We start from the raw sequence: 25897 nt of genomic DNA on the forward strand, positions 1-25897 counted from the left end.
TGACCTACATTTGTACATGCAGCCGTTGGAGGATTCCATCAGAAGCAAGTTCATCCCCGCTCTCTTAGGTGGCAGGACCGTCAACGATGATGAGCGACAGCTTCTGGCTCTGCCCTGTGTTGAAACCGCTAGTCGGCACTGAGCTGACAAACCATAACACATCTCGGTGTAGGTTTTGTCCCCGGCTCACCAGCTGTAAGGGTGTGTGGATGTGTCTGCATTATAAGTAGGGCTGAAACGATTATACCGAATAATCGAGTACTCGTTTGATAACTCTAACGATCGAGCAATCGTTTAGATTACCGATTACGATTATTTTGCGTTTTTTAAATTTTCAATTTCTTACGCACTGCACGCGCGACTCGCCTTGTTACATGCTGTCAAAATCGAAAAACACTCCTACATTGTAGTGTACAACGAAGCTGGAGCATGAAGCTCGAACTGTCGAAGGTCAAGGTCGCGTCCGGTCTGCATACATAACACTTTTTTTGTGCAAAATTTTGTACATATTTCCACTTTTGGCCATTCTACGTACATATTCCAGGTGCGGCCTCTTAAAGATTATAATCGAATAATCGATCGTTATGATAAAGAGTAATCGATTGGGCTAAATGGATGATCGTTTCAGCCCTAATTATAAGTTAGAGAGCCTTTTTCAACATCCAGGCTCTAGTGAGTTGTGCAGTCAACCCCACAGAGTACCCCTGCTTTGATGCTTTGATGGCACATGTACATGCACGAGTGTCCAAAGCTATTTTCTAGTAATTTGCATTGGGCAGGCGATGCCCAAAGGACAATGGGTGATAGAGCCTTTTAGATCGGGTCCAGCGGATTCTGCCGGCAGAAAAAAAGGCTGAATTCGGTACTTTTTCTGGTAAGTTTCATGCATGTTTGGTATGTGGATAAAGAAATGGAGCAGAATTCGAGGAATTGCCCGCCATAAGGTTTGTATGGTTTAGCCAATTTCACTGCTTTTCGAGCAGAATCCGCCGGTCCCTACTATTAGAGGGGTCCGGGGCATCTCCCTGGGAAACCTTTGGAAAAAAAATCAAGGCAAATCGTGCCTTCACTTTCCACTGGTGCATACAAGAACCCCATGCAGTAAATTTCAATGTGTGGCCGTGGGTGACTGAGGAGCAAAAAATCGTCCAGAATAGTGGTCCAGCTCGAGCCGGGCCACACCGGCTCCAACATCCATGAGCCACATTAATGTTTGTGGAATCAAACCCGAGTTATCATCAAGAATACACAACCCATGATTATGGGGTTGTGTATTCTTGATGTCATGTCTTTACTGTTGCCGTGTTCAGTTTTAATCATATTTAATATTCTTTAATATAATGTTCACCGGTTAGCCGGCCCGCAATGCGGCATGCGGCAACAAGCGTTATCGGTAGCCGCCAGCTGCTTGAAAGTAACCATGGCAACTACGGCGACATGAAAATAATGTTTTCAAGCACACGGAGCACTGTGTACTTACCGCCTTGTCGTTGCGGGCAAATCCTTTAGCATGTACATGTACATGTAGTAGCAGTCTCAGTGACTGCGGTCGTGGAGCCGTGGCCATGCTGCTGCTGCTGCTGCTAGAGATCACGGTGCAGCCGCCGGGCTGTCCGTCTTTCGGCCGGGACGTACTCGGGTACTCAGGTACTGGTATGCTACTCCGGTCGGCCATGGCGTGACTTGTACACAGCCTCTACCCGTACCAGTGCGGTGCTGCTGGTAATGCTGAACTTTTATGTTCCATTTTAAAATACACATAATAATAATTTATTATTATCATCTACATGTACATGTACATGTATACTGTGTCAGTGATTTTCACTGATCTGTTTAGTACAGGCTGAAGTACAAGTAGGACTCAGGCTTTCATATTACAATGTAGGATTGAAGACTTGAACTGAGTTGAAGCAGCTGCTACTCGTCATCCCTACTCGTCCTAATGCCTGTGTTCAATCTTCAAACCCTTTTCTTCTGCTCTCAGGATAGCAGTGACTGACTGTTGCTACGCTGCTACTAGTGCTACATGTAGTAGGAATAGGAGATCTACTGTACAAACTCAGTCTTTGACTTATGACTTTCAGTCTTCAGAGCAAAATGGAAGCTGATTTTGAAAACCACACAGGAATATCTGCATCAAACAGTGCGCTACCGACACGTGACATGTACCACTCCGTGGCAGTCCGTGCACGCGTGACTCATGACTTGTTGAGTCATTCGATTCGACGTGAACGAGCAGTGGGGACGATCCCTAAAAATTGCGTCAGGATGCCGTCAACATGAAATGAATTTCGAAAATATTTTTGGTTTTGAAAAGCAGAAAATGAGTTCGTTGCCTCCGAAGTAGATAAGCTTACTTTCATTGCCAGAGACAAACAAACCAAGGAGGTGTTAGTCCGATAACTCAGTATTCCGAGGTGGTCCTGCGATTTGGAAGTAGTGATTGAACCTCGAACTGATCGAATCCACCTCGATACTTCTTCCATATCAGAAATGGATCAGACAACATATTTTCGTGCTGTGATCAAAGCTGTTCGTTCGCAGCAGCGTCACCAACAGCAAAGTAGTGATAGCTTGCCGTCCAATCATGGTATTCTACCCAAAGCTAAGCGCTCCTCAAAATCTGCGTTCAGCAACCGGGCAAAAGATGTTGTAAGGCCATTATAAATCTTGAATACAAGTAAATTGTGAATGGATTTTATTACATCATGCATGGTCTGTGTGCATCAGTCGTGCACAGACTGATACTCTTTCTACGATGATAGGTGTCCTGGAATACATGTACTAGCATGACATGTACATTGGCCATCCAGCTCACACACATGCACACACATGCACACACACACACACACACACACACACACACACACACACACACACACACACACACACACACACACACACACACACACACACACACGCACGCACACACACACACACACACACACACACCATACTGTGATGTGTTGTATTTGACCAGAATGATGGATTCTGCATTTATTTAGACAACATCTCTTGGCACGTCAGAAGACGGCCAATTATTCCGTAGAGATGAAGGCGCAGAGTGGAAAATACAAAGAGGGAGGACAGAGAAAAAAGAGAAGAAAAAAAAGAAAACGAGCTTGAAAGCCTTGATAATAGGGAGGTTCCGGAGTACGACTTTTCGTGCCAAAATCCGTAGAGGCGCTACGGATTTTTTATACGTCGTTTTCGAGCAGTGAAATGTTCCGGAGTACGGAACTTATGTGTTTGCCGTCATTGCCTAGGTTACGATCGCAAACATGTCACCTTCCCGCGCTATGCCTTTTTATTTTGAAAATTTTTACTGAAATCAAAACTTCCCGCGGAAAATCGATGTTTCTCGTACCAAATTTGTACGCGAAAAATCTTTCTGCACCCGATGACGCAAAATCTCCATACGAAACATGGTTCGTGTGAAAGCCAGTCCACACAGATTCTCCGTGCCGAAAAATCGTATGGAGCATGCCTGGAAAAAATCCGTAGCGCCCATACGGATTTTGGCACGGAAAATCGTACCCCGGAACCTCTCTATTAGCACAGGATGATCAAGAAATACTTGCAGGTTAAAGTTACACATTATAGAGAATGCAACATGGCTATGAAGTGTGCATGCTGCTGCATTGTGAGATGTAATGAAGTGTGCATGCTGCTGCATTGTGAGATGCTATGAAGTGTGCATGCTGCTGCATTGTGAGATGCTATGAAGTGTGCATGCTGCTGCATTGTGAGATGTAATGAAGTGTGCATGCTGCTGCATTGTGAGATGCTATGAAGTGTGCATGCTGCTGCATTGTGAGATGCTATGAAGTGTGCATGCTGCTGCATTGTGAGATGCTATGAAGTGTGCATGCTGCTGCATTGTGAGATGCTATGAAGTGTGCATGCTGCTGCATTGTGAGATGCTATGAAGTGTGCATGCTGCTGCATTGTGAGATGCTATGAAGTGTGCATGCTGCTGCATTGTGAGATGCTATGAAGTGTGCATGCTGCTGCATTGTGAGATGCTATGAAGTGTGCATGCTGCTGCATTGTGAGATGCTATGAAGTGTGCATGCTGCTGCATTGTGAGATGCTATGAAGTGTGCATGCTGCTGCATTGTGAGATGCTATGAAGTGTGCATGCTGCTGCATTGTGAGATGCTATGAAGTGTGCATGCTGCTGCATTGTGAGATGCTATGAAGTGTGCATGCTGCTGCATTGTGAGATGATGTAATAAGCTGTGTAGCTATAGTACTGTGCATGCTGCTGCCACTTGCCGGTATGTTTTCCTGGCTTTGGGGCTATGTCGGACTCTGTGTGTGTGTATGTGTGTGCACGCACGTGCGTGCATGTGTGTGTGTTCTTAGGTCAGTTCGATAACACAGCTACGTGAGTTTCTTCTGGAACACCGCAAGGACTATGTCAATGTTACAGGGTAAGTCAGTCTGTGAGGGTTCTGTAACTTCTGTTTGTTTTTGGGACAAACACAGTACCCAGTACTCACAGTATGAAAGACAGTTCTAACACCTGTTTTTGTGCCTGTTTGGCATGTGTGTGTGTGTGTGTTTGTGTGCGCGCGCGTCTGTGTGTGTGTGTTTGTGTATGTATTCGCGTGTTCATGCGTGTGTGTGTGTGTGTGTGCGTGCGTGTGTGTGTGTGTGTGTGTGTGTGTGTGTGTGTGCATGGTGTGTGAATGTGTATTGTAGTCATCTCTCGTCCAGCAGTGCAGCAATGACGGATGTAGTGAGAGAGAAGATTGATCAGGAAGCGGCACAGCTAATTCAGACTTGCCAGCAGAGAGTACGATTTCTGCAGCAAGATGGTGAGACCACCATGTACATATATCACAGGCATTCTTCTTTCATATCTGAAGGCCGGCTTAGAACAGAAGTACTTCAGTACTAACATGCATACTAAGATAGAGGGGGATGCTAACTCACCTAGTGCATGCATGCATGTTCTATGAGAAGAGGTACCATATTGTACCATATTGTACCTTATCGCCTTCTTAGTATTTGACCCCACTAATTTCCCTAATACCTAAGCGGTCAAATATATCGCGTATTTGACTGCTTAGTCAAATACACGATATATTTGACTACTTATATTTGACTCCTTAGAATTTCTTGGACTTAGAAATTTTCTCTCCAACTTAGAAAAAGAAATTTTTGAAGAAAGCAGAAATACACAATATGGGATTTGAACCCACAACCTTGTGAATCTCAGTCACTCTTCCTTACCACCCAGCCACTGTGCTACCGATGCTGAACCTAGTTTAAACAATGACCTTGACTTTCAATGCCGTACAATGCGGTATAGGCTATAGTATAATACTAGAATTACAAGGATATGTCGTATATGAAGAGAACCTATTGCGTGGAGAACACGATAAATAGATTATAGACCTCATAGTTGGTCTATACAGGATATATAGACCTCGTAAAAGACCTCGGGGGACCTCGGTCTTTTACTCGGTCTATATATCCTGTATAGACCTCCTAACCGGTCTATAATCTATACATATTGTACCATTTTGTACCATATTGTACCATATTGTACCATATTGTACCATATTGTACCATATTGTACCATATTGTCCGGAGTATAAGCCACACTTTAAACACTCGTACTTCACCCGATAACTTTTACTACGATATTCGAATGAACCTTGAAATACGGGGTAGAAGTTCAACTCGGATGGTGAGCCAATTAAATTATGGTGAAAAGGAGAAGGAAAAGATGTTACGAGTTATGACTAACTGTCCACCAACGTAACCAGATCTTATACAGTCAGCGAGTGCGACAAAATGGAACAAAACTGACAAGGAGTACGGAGACATTCGGTGACCTGACACCTAGCTCCAACACTTCTCCAAGGCGCAAACCAACAACCTTCCAACTTGGAAGGGGGGGGGGGGGGGGGGGTTGGTGGACAGTTAGTCATAACTCGTAACATTTTTCCTTCTCCTTTACAGGGTAGAAGTTTGTATTTTGTAAAAAAATTCTGGGTGTGGCTTGTACAGTACTTGGGAAAATGTGGTAGACTTGCTTACTTGTAGTAGTGTGAGCTTGTGTGAGACATGGGTGTATTGTCCAGCAGTAAAGTATAGTGATTAGACAAGAAATACCTCAGATACTTAGTACAGTTTCCTGTTCGCTACGGGAATACGTCTCATCCGCGTCCTACCAGAATCCCATTCTAGCTGTATGTCTGTATGTTGGATGTTACTTTGCTGGTGTTGTGGATAACACCTCTGCTTTGCATCGGAGTTTTCTGCCCAGAGTTTTTAAGGTTTGACTATAAACAGCATGGAAAACGAAACAGGGGGTCTTCGTTTGATGTTTGAGATTGAAGAACTTTGCCGTGCCTAAGGCCCCTTGCACACTACATAGAAAATCCCATTTTTGTTGCGTTCCTGTAAAAGTTACCATGCAAACGGTCTGCTTTTCGCGGGAAACCTAAAATGTTGCGCAAACGTATTCAGCAAACTCCAAACGGGTATACAAAGGCGCGTTTATGTTTTATTTGCATTTCTGGACCGTAGTTTGCTTTGCACCTGTCCTTCCGTGAGACTTCTTGACTCTTGTCGTCAGCTCTTTCTTCCTTTCGATTTGTTCCTTGTTTTGAGTAGTTGCACGTTGTTTGTTTCCTTCTGTCGCGTTGAAGCTAGTTTGAGAAGATGAAGTTCAGCATGCCGAAAGTTGTGTTCAATGATGAGATGGAGGGGAAGTGGATCGAGCTGTGGGCACACTACCAGCGGGAGAAAAGTGGAACGATGAAGAAGAGGTCACAGAAGGAGAAAGAGATCGCTGAAGACCTCAATCTGTATGCTAGGAGTGTTGGCCTGGACATGGCATTCGATGGGAAGTCGCAGATCCATGTCGAAGTGATAGCATTTCACCAACACTCGAAAAACATTTCTGCAGACCAAGCTCGGAGAGAAAAGTTTAAATTTTTTTAAAATTTCCCGCACTATCTCCATGCAGCACTGGTGAGGCGGCAGTTGCCATAGAAAATTGTATGAGTATTTTATTAAAACGAAGATGTCTTTTCAAGTGTGCAATGGAACTGATCGGGACTTGCTTGAAAGTGACGCATACGCTAAAAAGCAACTTTTTACTTGTACGTAGTGTGCAAGGGGCCTAACCGGCAAACAGCAGCCTGATCCTTGACATGGACGTGCAAGAACGACATGCTAATCAATTTGGGCACAAAGATGATATGCTAGGAAGTTATGAAAAAATGCAATGAAAGAAAAGAATGGACCTTTCTGGGCTGGCCATAATCCTGCGCGTCCTAAAAGGAAACTTTGAAAATATGACCATGCCCGGTGCCACAAGGAAGAAGGAAACGAAGAGGATCATATCTTCGCTTTCCCGTCGCGCATATTGATGATTGAAATGTCTGTGTGCGCGGTTTGAAATCAAGAATGTAAATTCGCTTCGAGTGGTATGATCCGGGCTATGAAAGTGCTGGAATTGGCAATAACCTACTTGTAGGTAACCCTTGCCAAGTGTTTTGTAATTTGGGAAATTCCGGAAAAGTTGCAAACGCTAGCGTCAAGAACTTTGTGATGACAGGCAAAGATTATCGCTGTACCTGTGTGTACCGTCACTGGACCATGCATGCAGAACAACCGTGAGTTGCTGCTCTACATACGTACGGAGTGTTTCCGGAGATTGGATTCTCACCCTTTTTTCTGTGTGTGTGTATGTGTATGTTGTTGTTTTGTTCATACGGCCAGTCAAACAACTAGTAAGCAGCGTAACAAAGCAAGTGGCTGATCATCAGCAGAACACTCTGACCCTGATCAATGCATACCTGAAAGGTACGGATCTCCTCTTTCCAATGTGCCGCTTGTGCACTTGTGATTGTCTATACATGTACAGTACAACAAGTCATCTTTCACGTTGCATTAGACTGTACTCTGATGGGTGTGGTGAGAGAGAGAGAGAGAGAGAGAGAGAGAGAGAGAGAGAGAGAGAGAGAGAGAGAGAGAGAGAGAGAGAGAGAGAGAGAGAGAGAGAGAGAGAGAGAGAGAGAGAGAGAGAGAGAGAGAGAGAGAGAGAGAGAGAGAGAGAGAGAGAGAGAGAGAGAGAGAGAGAGAGAGAGAGAGAGAGAGAGAGAGAGAGAGAGAGAGAGAGAGAGAAGAGAGAGAGAGAGAGAGAGAGAGAGAGAGAGAGAGAGAGAAAGAGAGAGAGAGAGAGAGAGAGAGAGAGAGAGAAAGAGAGAGAGAGAGAGAGAATACAGAAGAGAAGGACTACTAGTATCATGCTACTAGTATTTTTTAATCTGTATGGTGGTATACAGGTGTGATTCAACTGTACAGTGAACAGCGGGCAGTTCGTGTTCGGCAACTTGTGGAAAAGCAGAAGTTGTAAGTTTGCTCATGTTCCTGGAAACAAGTGCATGGAAATTGTTTTTGGCAGAGCATCGAGATGTGTGTTGTTTGCAACTTGTCTCTGAAACATGGGCCTCAGTAAGTTTGTGCTGTGTCCGCTGGTGTGTTTCCAAGTGAGAGAGAAGCCACCTTGCTTTCAACGGCTGATAATTATGTTGTTTTGTACAGCTCTAGTGATGTCTGGATGCTACTTGTAATATCTGTCATGCCTTGCCTGTTCACACCAGGAACAGTGATTACCAAGTGTTGATTGTTTTCATTTTATCCCATGTGTGAGCCTAAGCTGATAGGGCTTGAAAGTGCTACGTCACAGCATAGCAACGATTTCAAAAATTCGAAAACTGGATCCACATGGATCCAGTTTTTGTATGGATCCAAGCACATTTCAAGTGGTCTTACTCACAGCAAGGTGATATAGCCGGTGAAATTGACTGATTTGGCTAATGGGTGTGGCGCGACAACTGGTGGCGAAGTAAAAGTCACACCTGCATACAACATGAGTGGGTTGCTATGCACCCACACACTGAGTCCAGGGTTCTAGCCAAAGGGGGGGGGGGGGGGTAGGGGGCGCAGCGCCCCCCTACTCTGTTTGCGCCCCCCCCCCCCCCCTGTGAAAAACTGCCGTCCCCCTACTCATTTTCCGATTTTCGTGTTTTTCATGCATAGATGGCTCATAAAGGCACATTTGTCTGGGGTGAAGTCAGGGATTCGCCCCATACGTTGCATTTGGCGTGGCAAGACAATATTGGAAAGTGGAAAAATGGGATATAGGGTAACTGTTTCCCATGCCCCCCCCCCCCCCCCCCCTACTATTTTGACCTGACTAGAACCCTGCAGTCAATAGAGAGGTTAAGATGCACGTTATTTCCGACGTGACGTGCAATTTCACGTCAAATTTGGCGTAAAACTCCAAATTTCGACGTGAGCAGCAGGTCGCTCGCGTTGATTTTTCGACGTGCGAGCAAATAACGCGAGCTGAACTTTCGCGTCACGTCGGAAATAACGTGCATCTTAACCTCTCTAATAGCAAACTCACACCTTAGTGTATCCAAAAGTAGAAATCTGATGTGAACTTACTACTTCCTGGCCGTTTTGACGTCATCACTTTCAAGCCCTATTGTCATGTTTGCGCCGCTGCTTTCTGTAGATCTCGTCTTGAAACGGAATCGTCCAAACTTCAGCCCGCATCAAGACAAGCCTCTAAAGCATCGGCATCAGCATCCGATGGGTCCTTCGCCAGTGAGTGCTTGTGTGCTGGCACTGCTGAGCGGGAGGTGTGTGTGTGTGTGTGTGTGTGTGTTTGTGTGTGCTGTAAAGAGAGAAATTTTCGCTACAGATTAAATTTCGCTATCTTCGCGACCACCACACATTCGCGAATATAAATCGTCGCACACTGATCTGTAAATTGACTGTAGACAGTACAAGATCCAAATGAAGAGATAAAATCGCGAAAATTTCTCGTCGTGAACGAGCGCAATTCTTGAGAACGTGAAATTTGCGCGCCGTAAAATTTTATCGCTTTAGGGTATGTGAGTGTGCGTGGGTACACGCATGTGGTGGTTGTATTGGTGCGTGCATGTGTGTGTGGGGAGGGGGGGGGGGGGGGGTATACGTGTTATGTGCGTGTGTATGTGGGGAGGGGTGTACGTGTGTGTGTGTGTGTTTCATGCATGCATGCATAACTCTCAAATGACCTGCACTTTTTGAAATGTGACCGTTTTGTATACTAGTAACACAGGTGTTTGGAACGAAGAAAAAGTCAAGGTGTTGACCTTTTACCCGCGTCTATGTGTGTGTATGGTTGCCTATGTGAATGTACGTGTGTGTGTGCGTGTTCGTGTGTGTGTGTGTGTGTGTGTGTGTGTGTGTGTGTGTGTGGTTGCCTATGTGCTCGTGTTTATGTGTGTAGGTCATTTCTCTCGTCTCTCCAAACACTGGACGGGAGAGTCCAAGGAAGAACTAGCAGTAGCAGCCAGTAGCAGTACAGGAGCAACGGCGGCAGCTGCTGCTGCTGACAGGCCACCATCAGCAGCAGATAGTTTTGCTGGGGCGGAAAGTGAACAGCACGATCAGAAAGAAGAAGAAGAAGATATCTTATCCGTGGCAGAGCGAATGGAGGTACACAATGTCATGTTATGCATGTTTGCATTGCACTGAAGGAGACTGTGGTGATTCGGCTGAACTGAAATCAGTGACATTTCCCCATCAATTGTTACTGTTGGAGCGAACGTCCTCACAACAGAAGTGTTTCTCGTAGTCGGCTGGGCCTGATCATGCCTTCGGGGGAGAGAGGGGGGGGGGGGGGAATACTGCACTCAGGTGTGGGGGGGGGGGGGAGGAAGTACTGCACTCAGGTGTAGGGGGGGGGGGAGTACTGCACTCAGGTGTAGGGGGGGGAGCACTGCACTCAGGGGGGGGGGGGGGAGTACTGCACTCAGGTGTAGGGGGGGGGGGGGAGTACTGCACTCAGGTGTAGGGGGGGGGGGGGAGTACTGCACTCAGGTGTAGGGGGGGGGGGGGGAGTACTGCACTCAGGTGTTAGGGGGGGAGTACTGCACTCAGGTGTAGGGGGGGGGGGGGGGGGAGTACTGCACTCAGGTGTAGGGGGGGGGGGGGGGGGAGTACTGCACTTAGGTGTAGGCACCGAGGACATGAAAGTTGAGCTAGCAATCGTGCACCAAGCAACAATTCAAGGATGAAATTGTCCGTCCTGCCTGGTTGTGATGAGTTGACAGATATGAAATGTCATGTGGTCAATCTTTTGTCGTGTTATCATGTTGTCATGCTGTTGTTGCCGTGTTTCTAGTTTGAACAAGAGAATGTACGGTTACCGCATGAAATGGATTTGCTGCAAGATGATGTCAAGTAAGGATAATGAACCGGTGATGTGTGTTGTTGCCCTTTGTGTCCCTGGTCTTGTGCCCCGGATCTTGTGTCCCTGGTCTTGTGTCCCTGGTCTTGTGTCCCTGGTCTTGTGTGTTCACACGAAGGAACACGTTATCTTATCTTTTCACTCCAAATACAATTACACCTGAAAGAGCAGCCTAGCTAGCTACACAACGCGAACCAAGGAACTACTAAAACCGAAAACATTCCATGTCGGTACACAACCGAAGACAAAAGGCAAAGATGAAGTAATTTATGCAGCACTGTCAGCTGGCAAAACAGCAGAGGCGTAGCCACCGCACACGCGCTGTTGTACGGCACGAAAGCTAGCCATGATACTATGCAATACAAATGTATGACCATGCACAGCAACAAGCAACAACATACAGCTAAGAAGTATATGCATGTAATACATGAACGGCCAGTTGGAAATAGTTATGACGCCACTTTGTAGATCGCCCCCATGAATAGAAAACCACAAGAGAGACAGGGAAGACTACAGCCTACAGTGTAGCTCAGGCCTTGATACATGAATCACTATTGCAGTATTGGCACAAGACAGAGAAAGGACTGCTCCAGCTATCAATAATAAAAGGAACCATTACTTCTAGTCTTAGTGATGCCATGCCAGAGAAATATTACGTACTACCGTCTGAACATCCTCCCCCTCGCAATATGCACCCAGATGTTGCATGATGCCTATCCTTACAACTACCAGTACCAAGCTAAGAGAAAAGTGAATCGAAAGGGCAAGTTCAGCGGTAGGAAGCTACAAAAAAAACCAAAAACAATGCATGAATCATTAGTGGGGGTCGTCACTGAGCAGTACCTCCATTCTGGCATGTAGGGAGAGCCGTCTAACATTCCAGTGGACAGACTCGAGTGATGGATCTCTTCAGAGTCTTCCCGCCCACTTGCATGGCCACCACACGCACATGTCCGTCCGGACCAGGGAAAACTTCCGTGACTCTGCCGAGCGGCCAACGCCCACGCGGGGAGCTTGAATCCATCACCAGGACAACGTCGTCAACGGCCAGATCGCGTCGCTGGTGTCGCCACTTCATCCGCTGATTCAACCGTGGGACAAACTCTTTCAGCCAGCGATGCCAGAAATGGTCGATGAGCATTTGAACATATCTCCAACGTCTCTGCAGTTGACACCCCTTCTCGTCCGTTGTTGCAATAACCAGCTGGCCCTCGGCCATGCCATGAAGGAAATGGTTCGGAGTTAGCGGCCCTGGATCCTTCGGACTAGCCGATTGGTAGGTGATGGGCCTGGAGTTGACGAGGGACTCTGCTCCGCTGAGAGCGGTGACCAACTCCTCGTCCGTCACAGATGCGTCTCCAAGGATGGCGTGTAGAGCTCGTTTGGCGGCTCGAATCATTGCCTCGTGAACTCCCCCGAAATGAGGAGCTAATGGCGGGTTGAAACTCCATTTCACGCGTCTGCAGGCCATGGCTTTCCGGACGGTGGTATTGTTCAGTTGGCCAACAAGCTCACGTAGCTGGCGGTCGGCATTCACGAAGTTGCCTCCATTGTCCGACAGAACCTCCATTGGACAACCTCGTCGGTTGGCCATCCGGTTAAAGGCGTTCAGGAAAGAATTTGCATCCAATGCGTACGCCATCTCCAAATGGACCGCACGAGTCAGCAAACACGTGAAGAGGCACAGATAGCGTTTGTGGCGAGTCTTTCCTCTCCCCTGCATAGTTTCGAACGGCCCTCCGTAGTCAACGGCTACCCTGCTGAAGGCTCTCAGTGGCTCACACAATCGCTTTGCTGGCAACGGGGCCATGATTTGCTCTCCCGCACGGGCTTTTAGTCGTCGACACACCATGCAGTCTTTCTCCCAGTCACGGATCTCCTCCCGTGCTGCTTCGACAAGATAGTGATCAGAGAGAGCTGCCAACGTTTCATTCGTCCCGCCATGATGACGTTGCTCATGGCAATCTTTGACAATAAGCCGGGTGGTCGGATGTTTCCGGGGGAGAAGAATCGGGAAGCGCACATCAAACGGCAACCAGTCAGCCAGCTTGGTGCGACCATCGCAGCGCAATAGTCCGTCGTCGTCCAGTCGAGGCGATAACCTCGCCAAACGTGACTTCAGCGGAAGTGGTTGACCATTCTTCACTAGCTTCAGATCCTCCGCGAATGCCTCGTGCTGTGCCTCTTTGATGATGGAAAGGCTGGCAGCGTCCATCTCCTCGCCGGTTAGCTCTCCGCTCAACTCCTCACCTCCACGGCAGTTGGTGATGAAGCGAATTGCCCAAGCCCGTACTCTGACTACGCGCGTCCAGTCTGAGAAGCGCCGAGAGCACAAGCTGGGTACTTTCTCGGACAAAAATGACATCACCTCGGGCTGTGCAGCCTTGCGAGCTTCCGCTCGGGCAGCTGGGTCTTGGCCACCCACGATCTTGGCTGGCCATTCAGATTCTTCTTTCTGCAGGAAGGCCGGTCCTTGCCACCACAGCTCAGTTGCAACCAGTTGCTCTACCCCAGCTCCCCGTGACGCCAAGTCAGCTGGGTTGTCGCTGGAGGGAACGTACCGCCATTGACTGGGCGACGTAACAGTCTGGATGTGGCTGATGCGATTCGCCACAAACGGTTTGAAACGTCGGCTGTAGCTGCGAATCCAGAGCAGCACAGTTGCACTGTCGCTCCAGAAAATCACCTCTGACATGGCAATGGTCATGATCTGACTGAACTTCCGGGCCAGCTGAAGGCCAAGCACAGCCGCCAGCAATTCCAGCCGGGGGATACTTTGTGTTCTTGTCGGCGCCACTCTGCTCTTGGCTCCAGCGAGACGAACGTTTCCCTCAGAGCCACGCTGCACGGTGGAGCTGTAGACCACGGCACCATACGCCACACTCGACGCATCACAGAAAACATGCAGCGTCACTCCACTGGCCACGTCCGGGATGAGACATCTTGGTACTCGAACTAAACTGAGCTTCGCCAGGTCATTGAACCACTGGCGAGCGCTGGTGTCGATGCCATCTGGAACCGGTTCATCCCAGTCAATACCAGCTACCCAACTTTCTTGCATGAGGATCTTGGCTTGGGTCACGAACGGTGCCAGAAACCCCAACGGGTCGAATACGGACGCGACTTTTGCTAGGAGGAATCGCTTGGTGATGCGTTGGTTGGTGAGGTCTGGCGGTTGAACGCTGAAGAAGAAGCAGTCTGCCTGACCGTCCCATGACACTCCTAGCGTCTTCACGGATGGTAGCTCTCCTTGGGATAAGTCCAGCTGGGTAGCGCGAGCCTCGGCTGGAATTACCCTCAGGAGCTCGGGCGAGTTGGACACCCACTTGCGCGGCGTCATCTTGGCCTCACCCCACAGATCCATTAGCTCCCGATGAAGAATCTGACCTTGTTCGACATCTTTGGTGCTGTCCATCGTGTCATCCATGTAGGTGGACGCGAGGATAGCTTCTGCTGCCAGGGGATGCGACGCCAAATGTTCCCGGGCTGTCTGCTGAGCAACGTACTGGGCGATGAATGGTGCAGCATTGACGCCAAAGACCAGGCGGTTGAACTCAAAGTGCCGTAAAGGCTTGGCCGGATCCAGGTCCCGCCACACGAATCTGAGGTACTTCCTGTCTGCTGGCGCAACCGACACCTGCAAATACATTTCGGTCACGTCACAGCCCACTGCTATAGGCTTTTGCCGAAACCTGGTCAACACATCGAACAACTCACGTTGGAGCTTCGGACCAGGGTAGATGGCATCGTTGAGGCTGAGGCCATGACAGGATGCTGCAGCGTCAAAGACGATCCGCACCTTGGTTGTCGTCTTCTGCGGTCGGACGATGGGAAAGTGGGATAAGTACCAGCATACCTCTTGACCTAGCTCTTCCTTCGCGAGCTCCCGGATATAGCCGTTCCTCTGGTAGGCCTGGAAGACTTGGCCATAAGCCTGGGCAACGAATGGGTCTTTCAGGAGCTTGCGCTCGGTGTGGCCTAGACGTTTCGTAGCCGCACCCAAGTTGTTGCATAATTCTCTCTTACGATTGTTCCACGGCAGAGACACCTGGTACCGACCGTCCACCTTCTTCAGCGAGTGTTTGACGATGTCTAGGGCTGTCTCTTCCTCCAGCGAGCGCGGGCCGGGCTCACTGAAGCTCTCCTCCGTGCCGCAGCTGTCAATTTGCCAGAACTGCTGTAGCGCGGTCTCTAAGCCGGTTGGTGTTGCTCTCTCCTCACTCTGAAACGCTTGGCTGTGGAACGTCCTTTGACTCGAGTGGGTTCCCGTCACTCTGCCAACACAGGTCCAACCCAGTGGAGTATGACGCGCCACTGGTTGACCAGGCGGGCCGACCACTTCCTGCTGTGACACAAGCAGCTCAGCATAGTCGCTCCCAATCAGCAGATCGACCCTGGCGGGCTCCGCCAGTCTTGCGAACGGAATCTCTCTCAGATGAGGATACTTGACTGCTTCCTTGACCCACTCTACCGGACGAAGATTCCCGGTGACCGAATCAGCCGTCAGCGCCGTCATAGATTGCCGAACACTGCCATCCATGCTGCCAATGGTGAAGCTTACTGGTCTGGTTGTGAATGAGGTCTGCTTGCCATTCAAGGTGTGGACTGTGAATGTCCTCAGCTCCCCGCTGACGCCGAGCTGGTTGGCAATGCTGCCGTTGAGGTAGCTCGTCGTGCTACCGTCGTCCAGCAACGCATTCACTTGCACTGACTTGTGGCCGTTCTCCAAGACGACTGAGACCGTTCGCAGAGCTATCTTGCCCGGGCCTTGGACCATCATGGTGGAATCACTCTTCGTGGACTCCGTCTCCCCCTCGGTGAACGACTGTGGGGTGCGCTGCTCTTGGTCTTTACCGGCGTATGGCGGCGTTACTAAACAGTCGATGGCGGGAGGCAATAACTGGTCCCCTGTCTCCTGACCTGAACCATTGTCTCCATAGTTGCAGAATTGTTCGGCAGGACTGAGTTGGGACTTGTCCGCCGTCATTCCTCCAGCTGCCGTGTTCCCCGATTTTTGCTTGTTTGACTGTGCGGCATCGGGGTTCCTGCTGTCCTCGTGTAGCAAGTCCCGGTGTAGCAAGTAGTGGTGATTGTTGTTGCAGCCGCTCACTGAGCAGGGTCTGGTTCGTGGACAGTGGTGACCTTGGTGATCGCCTCCAAGGCAGCGGTAGCACAGACCATGCTGTTTAGCCTGTCTCCAGCGATTGGCGACGGAAAGCTGCTGAAATGCTTTACACTGCCAGACGCCGTGAGGTCCGCCACATTGCCGACATGAAGATCGTCCAGCCGCTGAGCCCGCAGGCCTTGACCACCCTGCATTCTGCGAAGCCTTTCCCCCGAAGTAGGATCGTTGAGGAGCATTTCGGGGTGCCGGAGGCTTGTCCTTCGCGCCAACTCCATCTAGTGCTTCGGACGCTCCAACGGCAAACTCCGCTTCCAACGTCACCCACTCCAGTAGTGCTTGAATTCCTGGCTGGCAGGGCTTCTGATGACACCATCGATTGAATTGGGTTAACATCCCAGCCGGCAACTTGGCCAGGAGCTTCCGGTACAACAGCCCATCACCCAGCTCATTGCCTTTTCCGGAGTCGAGGAGGTTGACCACGAGTACGTCGAGGAGATCTGCGAACTTCTGGAGATCTCCTGCTCGGCCGGAACGAATGATTGGGCAGGCCTCGACTTGCTCGTACTGCAGCGACAGCTGTCGTTGGTCGCCTCCAAACTTGCGGTCTAACCGCCTCATTGCGGCCTCATACGCAGACGGGGTGTATCCCAAGCTCTCGATGGAAGCCAAGGCATCTCCACTCAAATACTGCCGGAGGTGCAGCAGTTTCAAGTCTGCCCTTGCAGACGAGCTACCAACACACGCCATGAAAGCAGCCTTCCATGAGGCATACGCCTGCTTATCGCCGCCGAAGACTGGGATCTGTATAGCCTTCAGTTGCTTGAAAATTTCATCTGATGGCTGCTTGACAGGTGGAGGCTGAGACACAGCACGCTGGTGGCTGGCGGACACACCTGCTCCTGGCAATGCTGAAAAGGCACCAATGCCCATGGCCTGATGACTTGAGGCTACCTGTGGTGGCCCACTGGCCTGGGTGTACAGATAGTTGGCGGACTGATATGGCAGAGATGATGTAGGGTGTAGTCCTGACACAGGAGCCTGAGTACTACTGCCCTGCTGGCCTGGACTCTTCGCGACTTGAAGTTGAGGGGCCTTGGTCTCACTCACTCTAGTATATGCACTGGACACACATACAGCACTCCGTGTTGGCACAGCAGGCTGTAGTACAGGCAAGGCAGGGCTTCTTTCACGCTCTGACCTCCTACTCCCAGCTTCCATTGGTGGCCTTGTTCTAGCCCCAAGCTCTGCCTCTCTGTTACTACTGCCGGAGACACTTGTGGTCACAACCACTTCATCACTGTCTTCTACTCTTGCCTGGTTCTCCTGAACCAGCGCCACGCCATCACCAGGCTCATCCCGATCCTGGGAGCCTTCACTTCTGCCCAGCGATATCACACTCAGTGGACTTCCTGGCTCTTCCACTGGTGCCTGGGCATACTGATGATACGCTGGCCTGTCTGGGTGGCTGTTCCGTGCAGCCGTCCACGCTGGCTGGTGTTCTAGGAACTCCTGATACAGCCTTGTGACCTCCTTCATCTCTTTCTCCGCTTCCTCCATCTCATCGGTCACTTTGGCCACTGCGAGCGCATCGTTCATGCCGCCAGCCCACTCGAGTACGTCCATGAACACACCGTTCAGGACATCCTCGATCATTTCTAATTCGCCAAACAACGACCTCGCAGCTTCCTCTTCAACTCCGTCACGCAAGGCCACGATCACGGCTCTGCGACACCTGGTGAACTTTCTCTTGCGATTCGCTTTTTCAGCTTTCATTTTCACGAACATCAGTTCATTCGATCGCTGGTCTCTTTGACCATGTTCGTCCTCTTCGACTTCCTCGTCCTCCTCGATCACGTCGCCTGCCCTCTCTGCCATGGCACCTAAAAAGAGCTCAGTTCTCTGACTGCTAGCCCTGATTGTGCTCTCACTCTCAGGCTCCGGCGACGACATGATCTAAATAATTTAAATTTCCGAAACTGAACTGCTCACTCAGGCGATAACCATCCTCTGCTACCAGAATGTTCACACGAAGGAACACGTTATCTTATCTTTTCACTCCAAATACAATTACACCTGAAAGAGCAGCCTAGCTAGCTACACAACGCGAACCAAGGAACTACTAAAACCGAAAACATTCCATGTCGGTACACAACCGAAGACAAAAGGCAAAGATGAAGTAATTTATGCAGCACTGTCAGCTGGCAAAACAGCAGAGGCGTAGCCACCGCACACGCGCTGTTGTACGGCACGAAAGCTAGCCATGATACTATGCAATACAAATGTATGACCATGCACAGCAACAAGCAACAACATACAGCTAAGAAGTATATGCATGTAATACATGAACGGCCAGTTGGAAATAGTTATGACGCCACTTTGTAGATCGCCCCCATGAATAGAAAACCACAAGAGAGACAGGGAAGACTACAGCCTACAGTGTAGCTCAGGCCTTGATACATGAATCACTATTGCAGTATTGGCACAAGACAGAGAAAGGACTGCTCCAGCTATCAATAATAAAAGGAACCATTACTTCTAGTCTTAGTGATGCCATGCCAGAGAAATATTACGTACTACCGTCTGAACATTGTGTCCCTGGTCTTGTTTCCCTGGTCTTGTGTCCCTGGTCTTGTTTCCCTGGTCTTGTGTCCCAGGTCTTGTGTGCATGTATCTCCACAGTGCTACTGTTGTTGTTGTTTCAAATCTTTATTCTCACGATAGCCAGTGGCCAATAAGAGATAATAGTGTAAGAAAGGAGAAAGAGTGATGTTGTTGTTGTTGTTGTTGTTGTTGTTGTTGTTGTTGTTGTTGTTGTTGTTGTTGTTGTTGTTGTTGTTGTTGTTGTTGTTGTTGTTGCTGGTGCGTTAATCCCATCTCCGGTCTGTACTGGTGTAAGCGTATGCGGGTTCAACCAACCGCTCCATTGCTTATGAGTAGGTATTTCACTGTGTAAAGTCATGTCTTGAGCTCTTGTACTGGTGATGTCTTGAGCTCTTGTACTGGTGATGTCTTGAGCTCTTGTACTGGTGATGTCTTGAGTCCCTTACACTGGTGATGTCTTGAGTCCCTTATATGTTTCATGTACATGTATATGCAGGGCCAGCAGGCATGCAGGGCCAGCAGGCATGCAGGGCCAGCAGGCATGCAGGGCCAGCAGGCATGCAGGGCCAGCAGGCATGCAGGGCCAGCAGGCATGCAGGGCCAGCAGGCATGCAGGGCCAGCAGGCATGCAGGGCCAGCAGGCATGCAGGGCCAGCAGGCATGCAGGGCCAGCAGGCATGCAGGGCCAGCAGGCATGCAGGGCCAGCAGGCATGCAGGGCCAGCAGGCATGCAGGGCCAGCAGGCATGCAGGGCCAGCAGGCATGCAGGGCCAGCAGGCATGCAGGGCCAGCAGGCATGCAGGGCCAGCAGGCATGTTTGATTAGTAGGACCATCATCAGTAGGAACACAACCAGTCATGCACTGCGCTACATTGTTCATCGTAGCATCACTAGCGTGTACCCTTCACTACATGTACCTGTACACTCTGTTGGTGTTGATGTGAAGTACTGGTATGCACTGGTATGAACTGGTATGCAGTGGTATGCACTTTTTGGACTGACTACTGCTACTACTGTTTGCTGCAGTGCAGAACAATGAGTATACAGCACTACATGTATGTTGATTACCGTGTACATGTAGTAAGTGTGCAGTGGGATTATCTTTGATTGCACACAGGAAAATTGAGACAACGGTGATGGCAATTTCAAAGCTTCAAGAAGAATTATCCGAACATATCATCGGCCAGGTTAGTCTACAATTCCCAGCAGTCAGCAGACTATGCCTGTTGTGGATGAGCTGCATGGCACAGTGCAGATTGGTATTATGGAGTTGACATTGTGAGGCGTGTGTGTGTGTGGGGGGGGGGGGGGGTGAGTATGCGATCTACAGTTCGTGATCTACAAATGACCGCTGTGGGGGAGTGGGGGAACGCCCAGAAATAACAAGAGAGCGTTCTTTTGTGCGACACTGTCACACAATATTCATGTGCTGCATGCAGCGTCTGCTGCACACCATACATTCGTTGTGCACTCAGCAGTTTTATCTGATGTATTCTTGTTGCTGCTGCTGCTGCTGCTGCTGCTGCTGCTACCGCCACTGCTGCTTGTGTGGCTGGTGTTTGCGTTGCTGTTGCTAGGCTGATTTAATTGACAGAGTTGCTGATGACGTTGTGGAGTCGACAGAGAATGTGACTTTAGGCAATGAGAACATGAGAGAGGTATGTATGATGGACCCAGCAGCAGGCCTGTTCCTATAACGGGTCGGTTTGGGTGTTCTCCCTATAGCGGGTCGGTTTGAGTCGCATATATGGACAGCTCAGAGTGCAGTGCAAGAGGTGCATGTCGTATGCCTTATACTTATAGACGCAAAATAATAGCTAGCTCAGAGTACACAGCGTCATGTACACTCTGTGCTTCAAATAAGCAAAAAAAGCAGATGTAGAAGGTCAACTAAATAAAGGAGAACTGAAGATCAGAGGATCAACTAAAGGTTATGGTTACGCAATGCATATCAGAATATTCCCGTAATCTAAACAATAAAATAATGCCGTTGCGCTCCACGTGCAGTGCAGAATCTACACATGTACAGAGTAAACACGCATGCGTGTATTTAGGAAGGAGATCAAACACCTACTGTTTCGAAACAAGGAGTTACTTCGTTTGGTTTCTGGAAGCCGTGGAAGTTGACCGTCCTTCTCGGTCTCGTGGCTCGATGGATGCCTGGGTTGGTGCGTTCCTGACATGACTACCAGCAAAGGAGCCGACTGGCGAGTCGTCGGTGTCGACAATGTCGTACAAGCGGAAGAAATTCTCTCGACGCAAAGCAGCTACGCTCCCCCTATGCCACTGCGTCATCAGTGCCGCTGTGCCGGCTGCTCCGCCTAGGTTTACAGCTTTCTTGTAGTGAACAACGTCTCCTACAGCATGCTCAAATGGAAATTCCTCTGGCGTCCATGCGAGCTCGAGCGGGTTTGCTGCTCCTGTCTCTGGTGCTGTCGGCTGTGGCTCCTGCTGGCCTAAAGGAACGTCCTCATCGTCGACCTCATCATTGTCATTTGCTTCATCGGCCAAGTTCAGGTTTCCCTGACACTGGAGAAAGTCCTTCTCATCTGTGGTCAGATTACAGCGCTCCTGCTTGCGAAACAAGGAAAAGTTTGGCTTCTGGAAATACATCTCGTACGGAGTTTTCCCGTGTAGGCTTCTGTGGACGCGGTTTTTGTAGCTGTAGTAAAACAGCGGCAGACGATCAGGCCAATTTATATCTTCCAGCAGGTCACGTCTTAGGAATTGCGCCAGTGTCTGGTTGAAGCGCTCTACCCGGCCTTGACTTTGTGGGTGATACGGTCGGCCGTTGATCTTCTGTGCCCTCATCTCGTCCATGAGTGCCGACAAATCACCATTGTTGAATTCTTTCCCGTTGTCCGTTTGGAGAATTCTTGGAGGTCCGTACAAGTACATTGCAGAAAGGATCACGCGGCACACTTCCTTCGCAGTTTTGGCTCTGATGGCACCACCCATCGCGAATCGGCTGGCTCTGATGGCACCACCCATCGCCAACATTGTCTTGGGCAAAGGATTCTGTCGGGCACAGTGCTCACATTCGAGTGTTTGGCGCAGCAGTTGCAGGACTGTCTCTCGGACTGTCTCTCGGATGATAGGATAATACGAACACCGTAATGATTCGTATATCGTCTCGGGTCCCCGATGATCAATACTATCAAGAGTAGATAAACAAGAGTGTGCAACTCGCGGATGGGTTGGCCCACGGCGGAATTTTTTGTTGACTTAATCTTTTCGACGACGCACGCGCTGCGAGCCTTTTGGAGAGTTTTCCCTCGTGCACTTGGCTGGGCTTTACACTACAAGGTCGGTGCCCAGCACGTGCTCTCACACTGCTCTGCGGCAAAGCCGCGTTTCTCTGAAAAAAGGTGACGTAAACAAAAAATTCCGCCGTGGGCGTGGGGTATCTGCAGATTGTGCAGGAGAGATCCGGAGTTGCACACTCTTGTTTATCTACTCTTGATACTATGTTCTTCTGCAATCTTGCTGATCAATTCCTCCCTTGAGATGCATTTCCTGTGCGCAACGTTTAGCTCGTTTGACTTGTAATAGAGTGCGCCATCCTCGTAGAAGAATCTCTCAATAATTTTCTTGATACGTTGTTCATTAAGACTTCCATAGTTTCCATCTTCTACCAGCTGTTTCATTAGCCTCGCTGCTCCCCACGCTTTGTTCAGAGCTCTTGCCTTGCAAACTAGTATACACTCATCTAGGCCTGCCCAAAACGTTTCTGCATTTCGATCTTTTGTCTTAGATTTTACCCTGCTCGTTTTCCCTACTGCAATTCCACTGCCCTCCGCCTCCATCATGCTCTCCCCCTATTCTTCCATATCCATCTTCGCTTCAGTATAATACATTAATAGTAATAGTAGTCTTGGTATAACCCATCCCTCATCTCTTTCACAAGATCAATAGTTCCTTCCGTTGCCTGTTTTCGTGTGAGTGCGAAATTGAGTCCCGGGGTCATGGGGTCAATGAGGATTTCCTGGTTCTTCCATTTCCGTTATACAAGGTCATGGACCCCTTGCACTCAGAGGACCCAGTCAAGACGTCATGTGTGCACTTGCATGACTTCCTTTTTTGGTCAAACCCGCCCTGCTATAGGGAGCCGACCCGTTATAGGGGCCGACCTGTTATAGGGACCCACATGTATATTATTAGCAACGTATAAACATGCACTGCTATTTCAAGTCTGTGGGTAACAGCTTGTCCTGAGAGAGCCTGAGAATGTACTTGCAGACTGCCGTGGCATACTAGCAGCTCAGTAACGTACTGGTAGGTACACAGCTGCTCGCAGTCCTCCGCAAAGTCTCCTTCCTACAAGTAGTTGTTTTGTCGTTGGGGATTTTCACATTGGGTATGAGTTTGCTTCACAGCTCTGCCCATATATTGTTGATTTACTAGAAATGAAGTTGATACTGTTGTATAAGTACATGTACAGTGTATTCCAGTTTATATGTCCCTTTCCACTTGTTCCTTATACTTCTAGGCAATCAAGAACAACGCCAGCTGGAGAGTGTGGATTATCTTCTTTCTACTGATGTGCTCGATATGCCTTCTATTCCTTGATTGGTACAGTGGATAGAGGCCCAGTGAAAAATGTAGTATCTATCCTTGATTGATACAGTGGACGTCTATTCCTTGATTAATACAGTGAACGTCTATTCCTTGATTGATACAGTGGACAATGCATATGCAGTGTACTAGCAGCAGTTAGTCATGGCGATGCTTGCCTTGTCTTCTTGCACAGTGGACAGTGAGTAACAAGTTATGCAGTGTGCTAATGGCTAGTCACAACGCTAGTTTCGTCTTTAGACGGGGGTGCTTTGCTTACATGCAACCAGTCACACGTCACCGTCTGCTGTTCTCTTGCGTCTCTCCACATAACCAGATCTAATAACTGCATAGCATCGTTGTTGTCAGTGAGTGGCATGGCTGACAAAACCACTGATCCTTTTCGACAGTGCTCCACTTGCATGCATGCTTTCTCGTATTCACGTACTCAGAGCGCTACCGAATACGCACTCTACATGATTGTACTGTTGATATCTTTAGCTTCACCATCACATGCTGCTGTACGGTAGCTGTGCGAATCCACGGGACTTTGCGAATGATAATGCTTGTATTTAGTTATTGATCGCCTTGCTGGATTGTGTGCCCCGTGCCCCCCCCCCCCCTTTGCTTGCCACTACTCACCTATGCTCTTACTGTACATAGCGGCTACTGCTGTACATAGCTGCTATTGATGCAAGATCTCTTCGCCGCTGTTCCGTGTGCCATTCTTACGCCAAGCACGCTGCCATGCAGTGTCCTGGCCGCTAGCGGCATGATTGCCGTCCTGCTACTGCTGCCCAAGCCTGTTTGTTTTAATAGCATCTTTGAGAACACACATCTCCTAGCGTGTATCTCCCATTATTATTGTTATTATTCTTGAATCTCTTGACTTGATCTTGTCTAACCATGCGGGTTTTTTGTGCTTTTGAATTTCAGAAATTTTATTTTATTTTTTAATAGCGAGGAGCCTTGCCTTTGGTTGGCGGTGTTCACAACGCCCCACCTAAACAACGGCGGTGCTGGATAGTCGGCCCCGTCTCAATAGTGGTTTGTTCTGTCAACCCTCAACTTCTGTGTTTTAGTCGTAGGTATCTTCGTCCTTCCTGTCGTTTTGTTATCTTTCTTGTTTTCCAATTCAGTGTTTGTCTCGAGCCAGGTGTATGTAATGTTCATATGGTACCCTAGTTAATACCCTTGATGGAATACCCTGGATAAAATACCCTTGATGGAATACCCTACAAATAGATAAAATACCCTTGATGGAATACCCTGGATAAAATACCCTTGATGGAATACCCTGGATAAAATACCCTTGATGGAATACCCTGGATAAAATACCCTTGATGGAATACCCTGGATATAATACCCTTGATGGAATACCCTGGATAAAATACCCTTGATGGAATACCCTGGATAAAATTTAATACTCTGGATGGAATACCCTGGATAAAATACCCTTGATGGAATACCCTGGATAAAATTTAATACTCTGGATGGAATACCGTAAAAGCCCGTAATAACTTTTAAAATAAGGCCCTGGGTGGAAACGTTAGTGAAGGTCCAGAACATGGGCATCAATTTGGGCCTGGGCGCTAATATGGGCCCGGGCGTTATTTCCGATTTTATTATGTATTTTTTTTATAACTGGCACGTTCGGGCTCTCCGCCTTCTCCGCGAACAAAAGAAAACTAAAAGGCAAGAAGCAAAATGACAAGAAAAGCAGAAAAATATGAGAACAATCTCAGAACATACACGTCAGTCTATAATAAATGAGCCCGGCCGGCCCGGCAATCGACCTCAACAGGGGATAGCCGCCTCAGCAACAACAAGAGCAGCTGAGTCCGCAGCAAAGACATAACAGGTGCGTAGAGCCACCTAGCAGCGCTAGGCCCTCAGGCACATCACACTGGATCGGACCAAGGCAAAGCTGATCTGGCACCGGGTTGAGGCCATGACGGCACTGTAAGCCCCTCCGGTCTTGTCGGTGATGAGGGACGCTATCCTCTTGTAATCATGGTAATTGTAGAGAGAGGTGGCAGATTTCCCTGTGCCTCCTGTAGTGGACTGTCCCCCGTAAATTCCGCGATTCCTCGGATTGCAGAATTTCTGCACGTTACCCTGATGCAAACCATTGGTCACAGGAATGGGGTCAGCTTCAACATTAGACAGACACAATATACACACACACACACACACACACACACGCGCGCACACACACACACACACACACACACACACACACACACACACACACACACACACACACACACACACCATGTATTTACCATGTATATGCCCGTCGCAAGAGAAGCACGCAAATCTGTTTTAAATGCACTGGATGT

The 25897-nt window shown here is 48.8% G+C and overlaps 1 protein-coding gene across 1 annotated transcript; it reads left to right on the forward strand.

Moving 5' to 3' along the window:
• The first annotated feature begins 2297 nt into the window (after positions 1 to 2297).
• Positions 2298 to 24706, forward strand: LOC135816203 (syntaxin-18-like). The gene is made up of 11 exons (XM_065329601.1): positions 2298 to 2652; positions 4369 to 4436; positions 4708 to 4823; positions 7747 to 7830; positions 8313 to 8379; positions 9551 to 9642; positions 10313 to 10521; positions 11210 to 11268; positions 20119 to 20188; positions 20579 to 20659; positions 23491 to 24706. The coding sequence occupies exons 1-11, from the start codon at positions 2494 to 2496 to the stop codon at positions 23584 to 23586; spliced, it is 1101 nt and encodes a 366-aa protein (XP_065185673.1). The 5' UTR covers positions 2298 to 2493; the 3' UTR covers positions 23587 to 24706.
• Positions 24707 to 25897: the final 1191 nt, after the last annotated feature.

Source organism: Sycon ciliatum, chromosome 4 (genome assembly GCF_964019385.1).
Source record: "Sycon ciliatum chromosome 4, ocSycCili1.1, whole genome shotgun sequence".
Lineage (NCBI taxonomy): Eukaryota > Metazoa > Porifera > Calcarea > Leucosolenida > Sycettidae > Sycon > Sycon ciliatum.

What these genes read in the sequence shown, in the direction of transcription:
- LOC135816203 (XM_065329601.1), top strand. Translation starts at nt 2,494, where the DNA reads ATGGATCAGACAACATATTTTCGTGCTGTGATCAAAGCTGTTCGTTCG. An exon ending in GCAACCGGGCAAAAGATGTT is followed by an intron (nt 2,653 to 4,368) that starts GTAAGGCCATTA and finishes GTGTGTTCTTAG; the next exon opens with GTCAGTTCGATAACACAGCT. An exon ending in CCGAACATATCATCGGCCAG is followed by an intron (nt 20,189 to 20,578) that starts GTTAGTCTACAA and finishes TGCTGTTGCTAG; the next exon opens with GCTGATTTAATTGACAGAGT.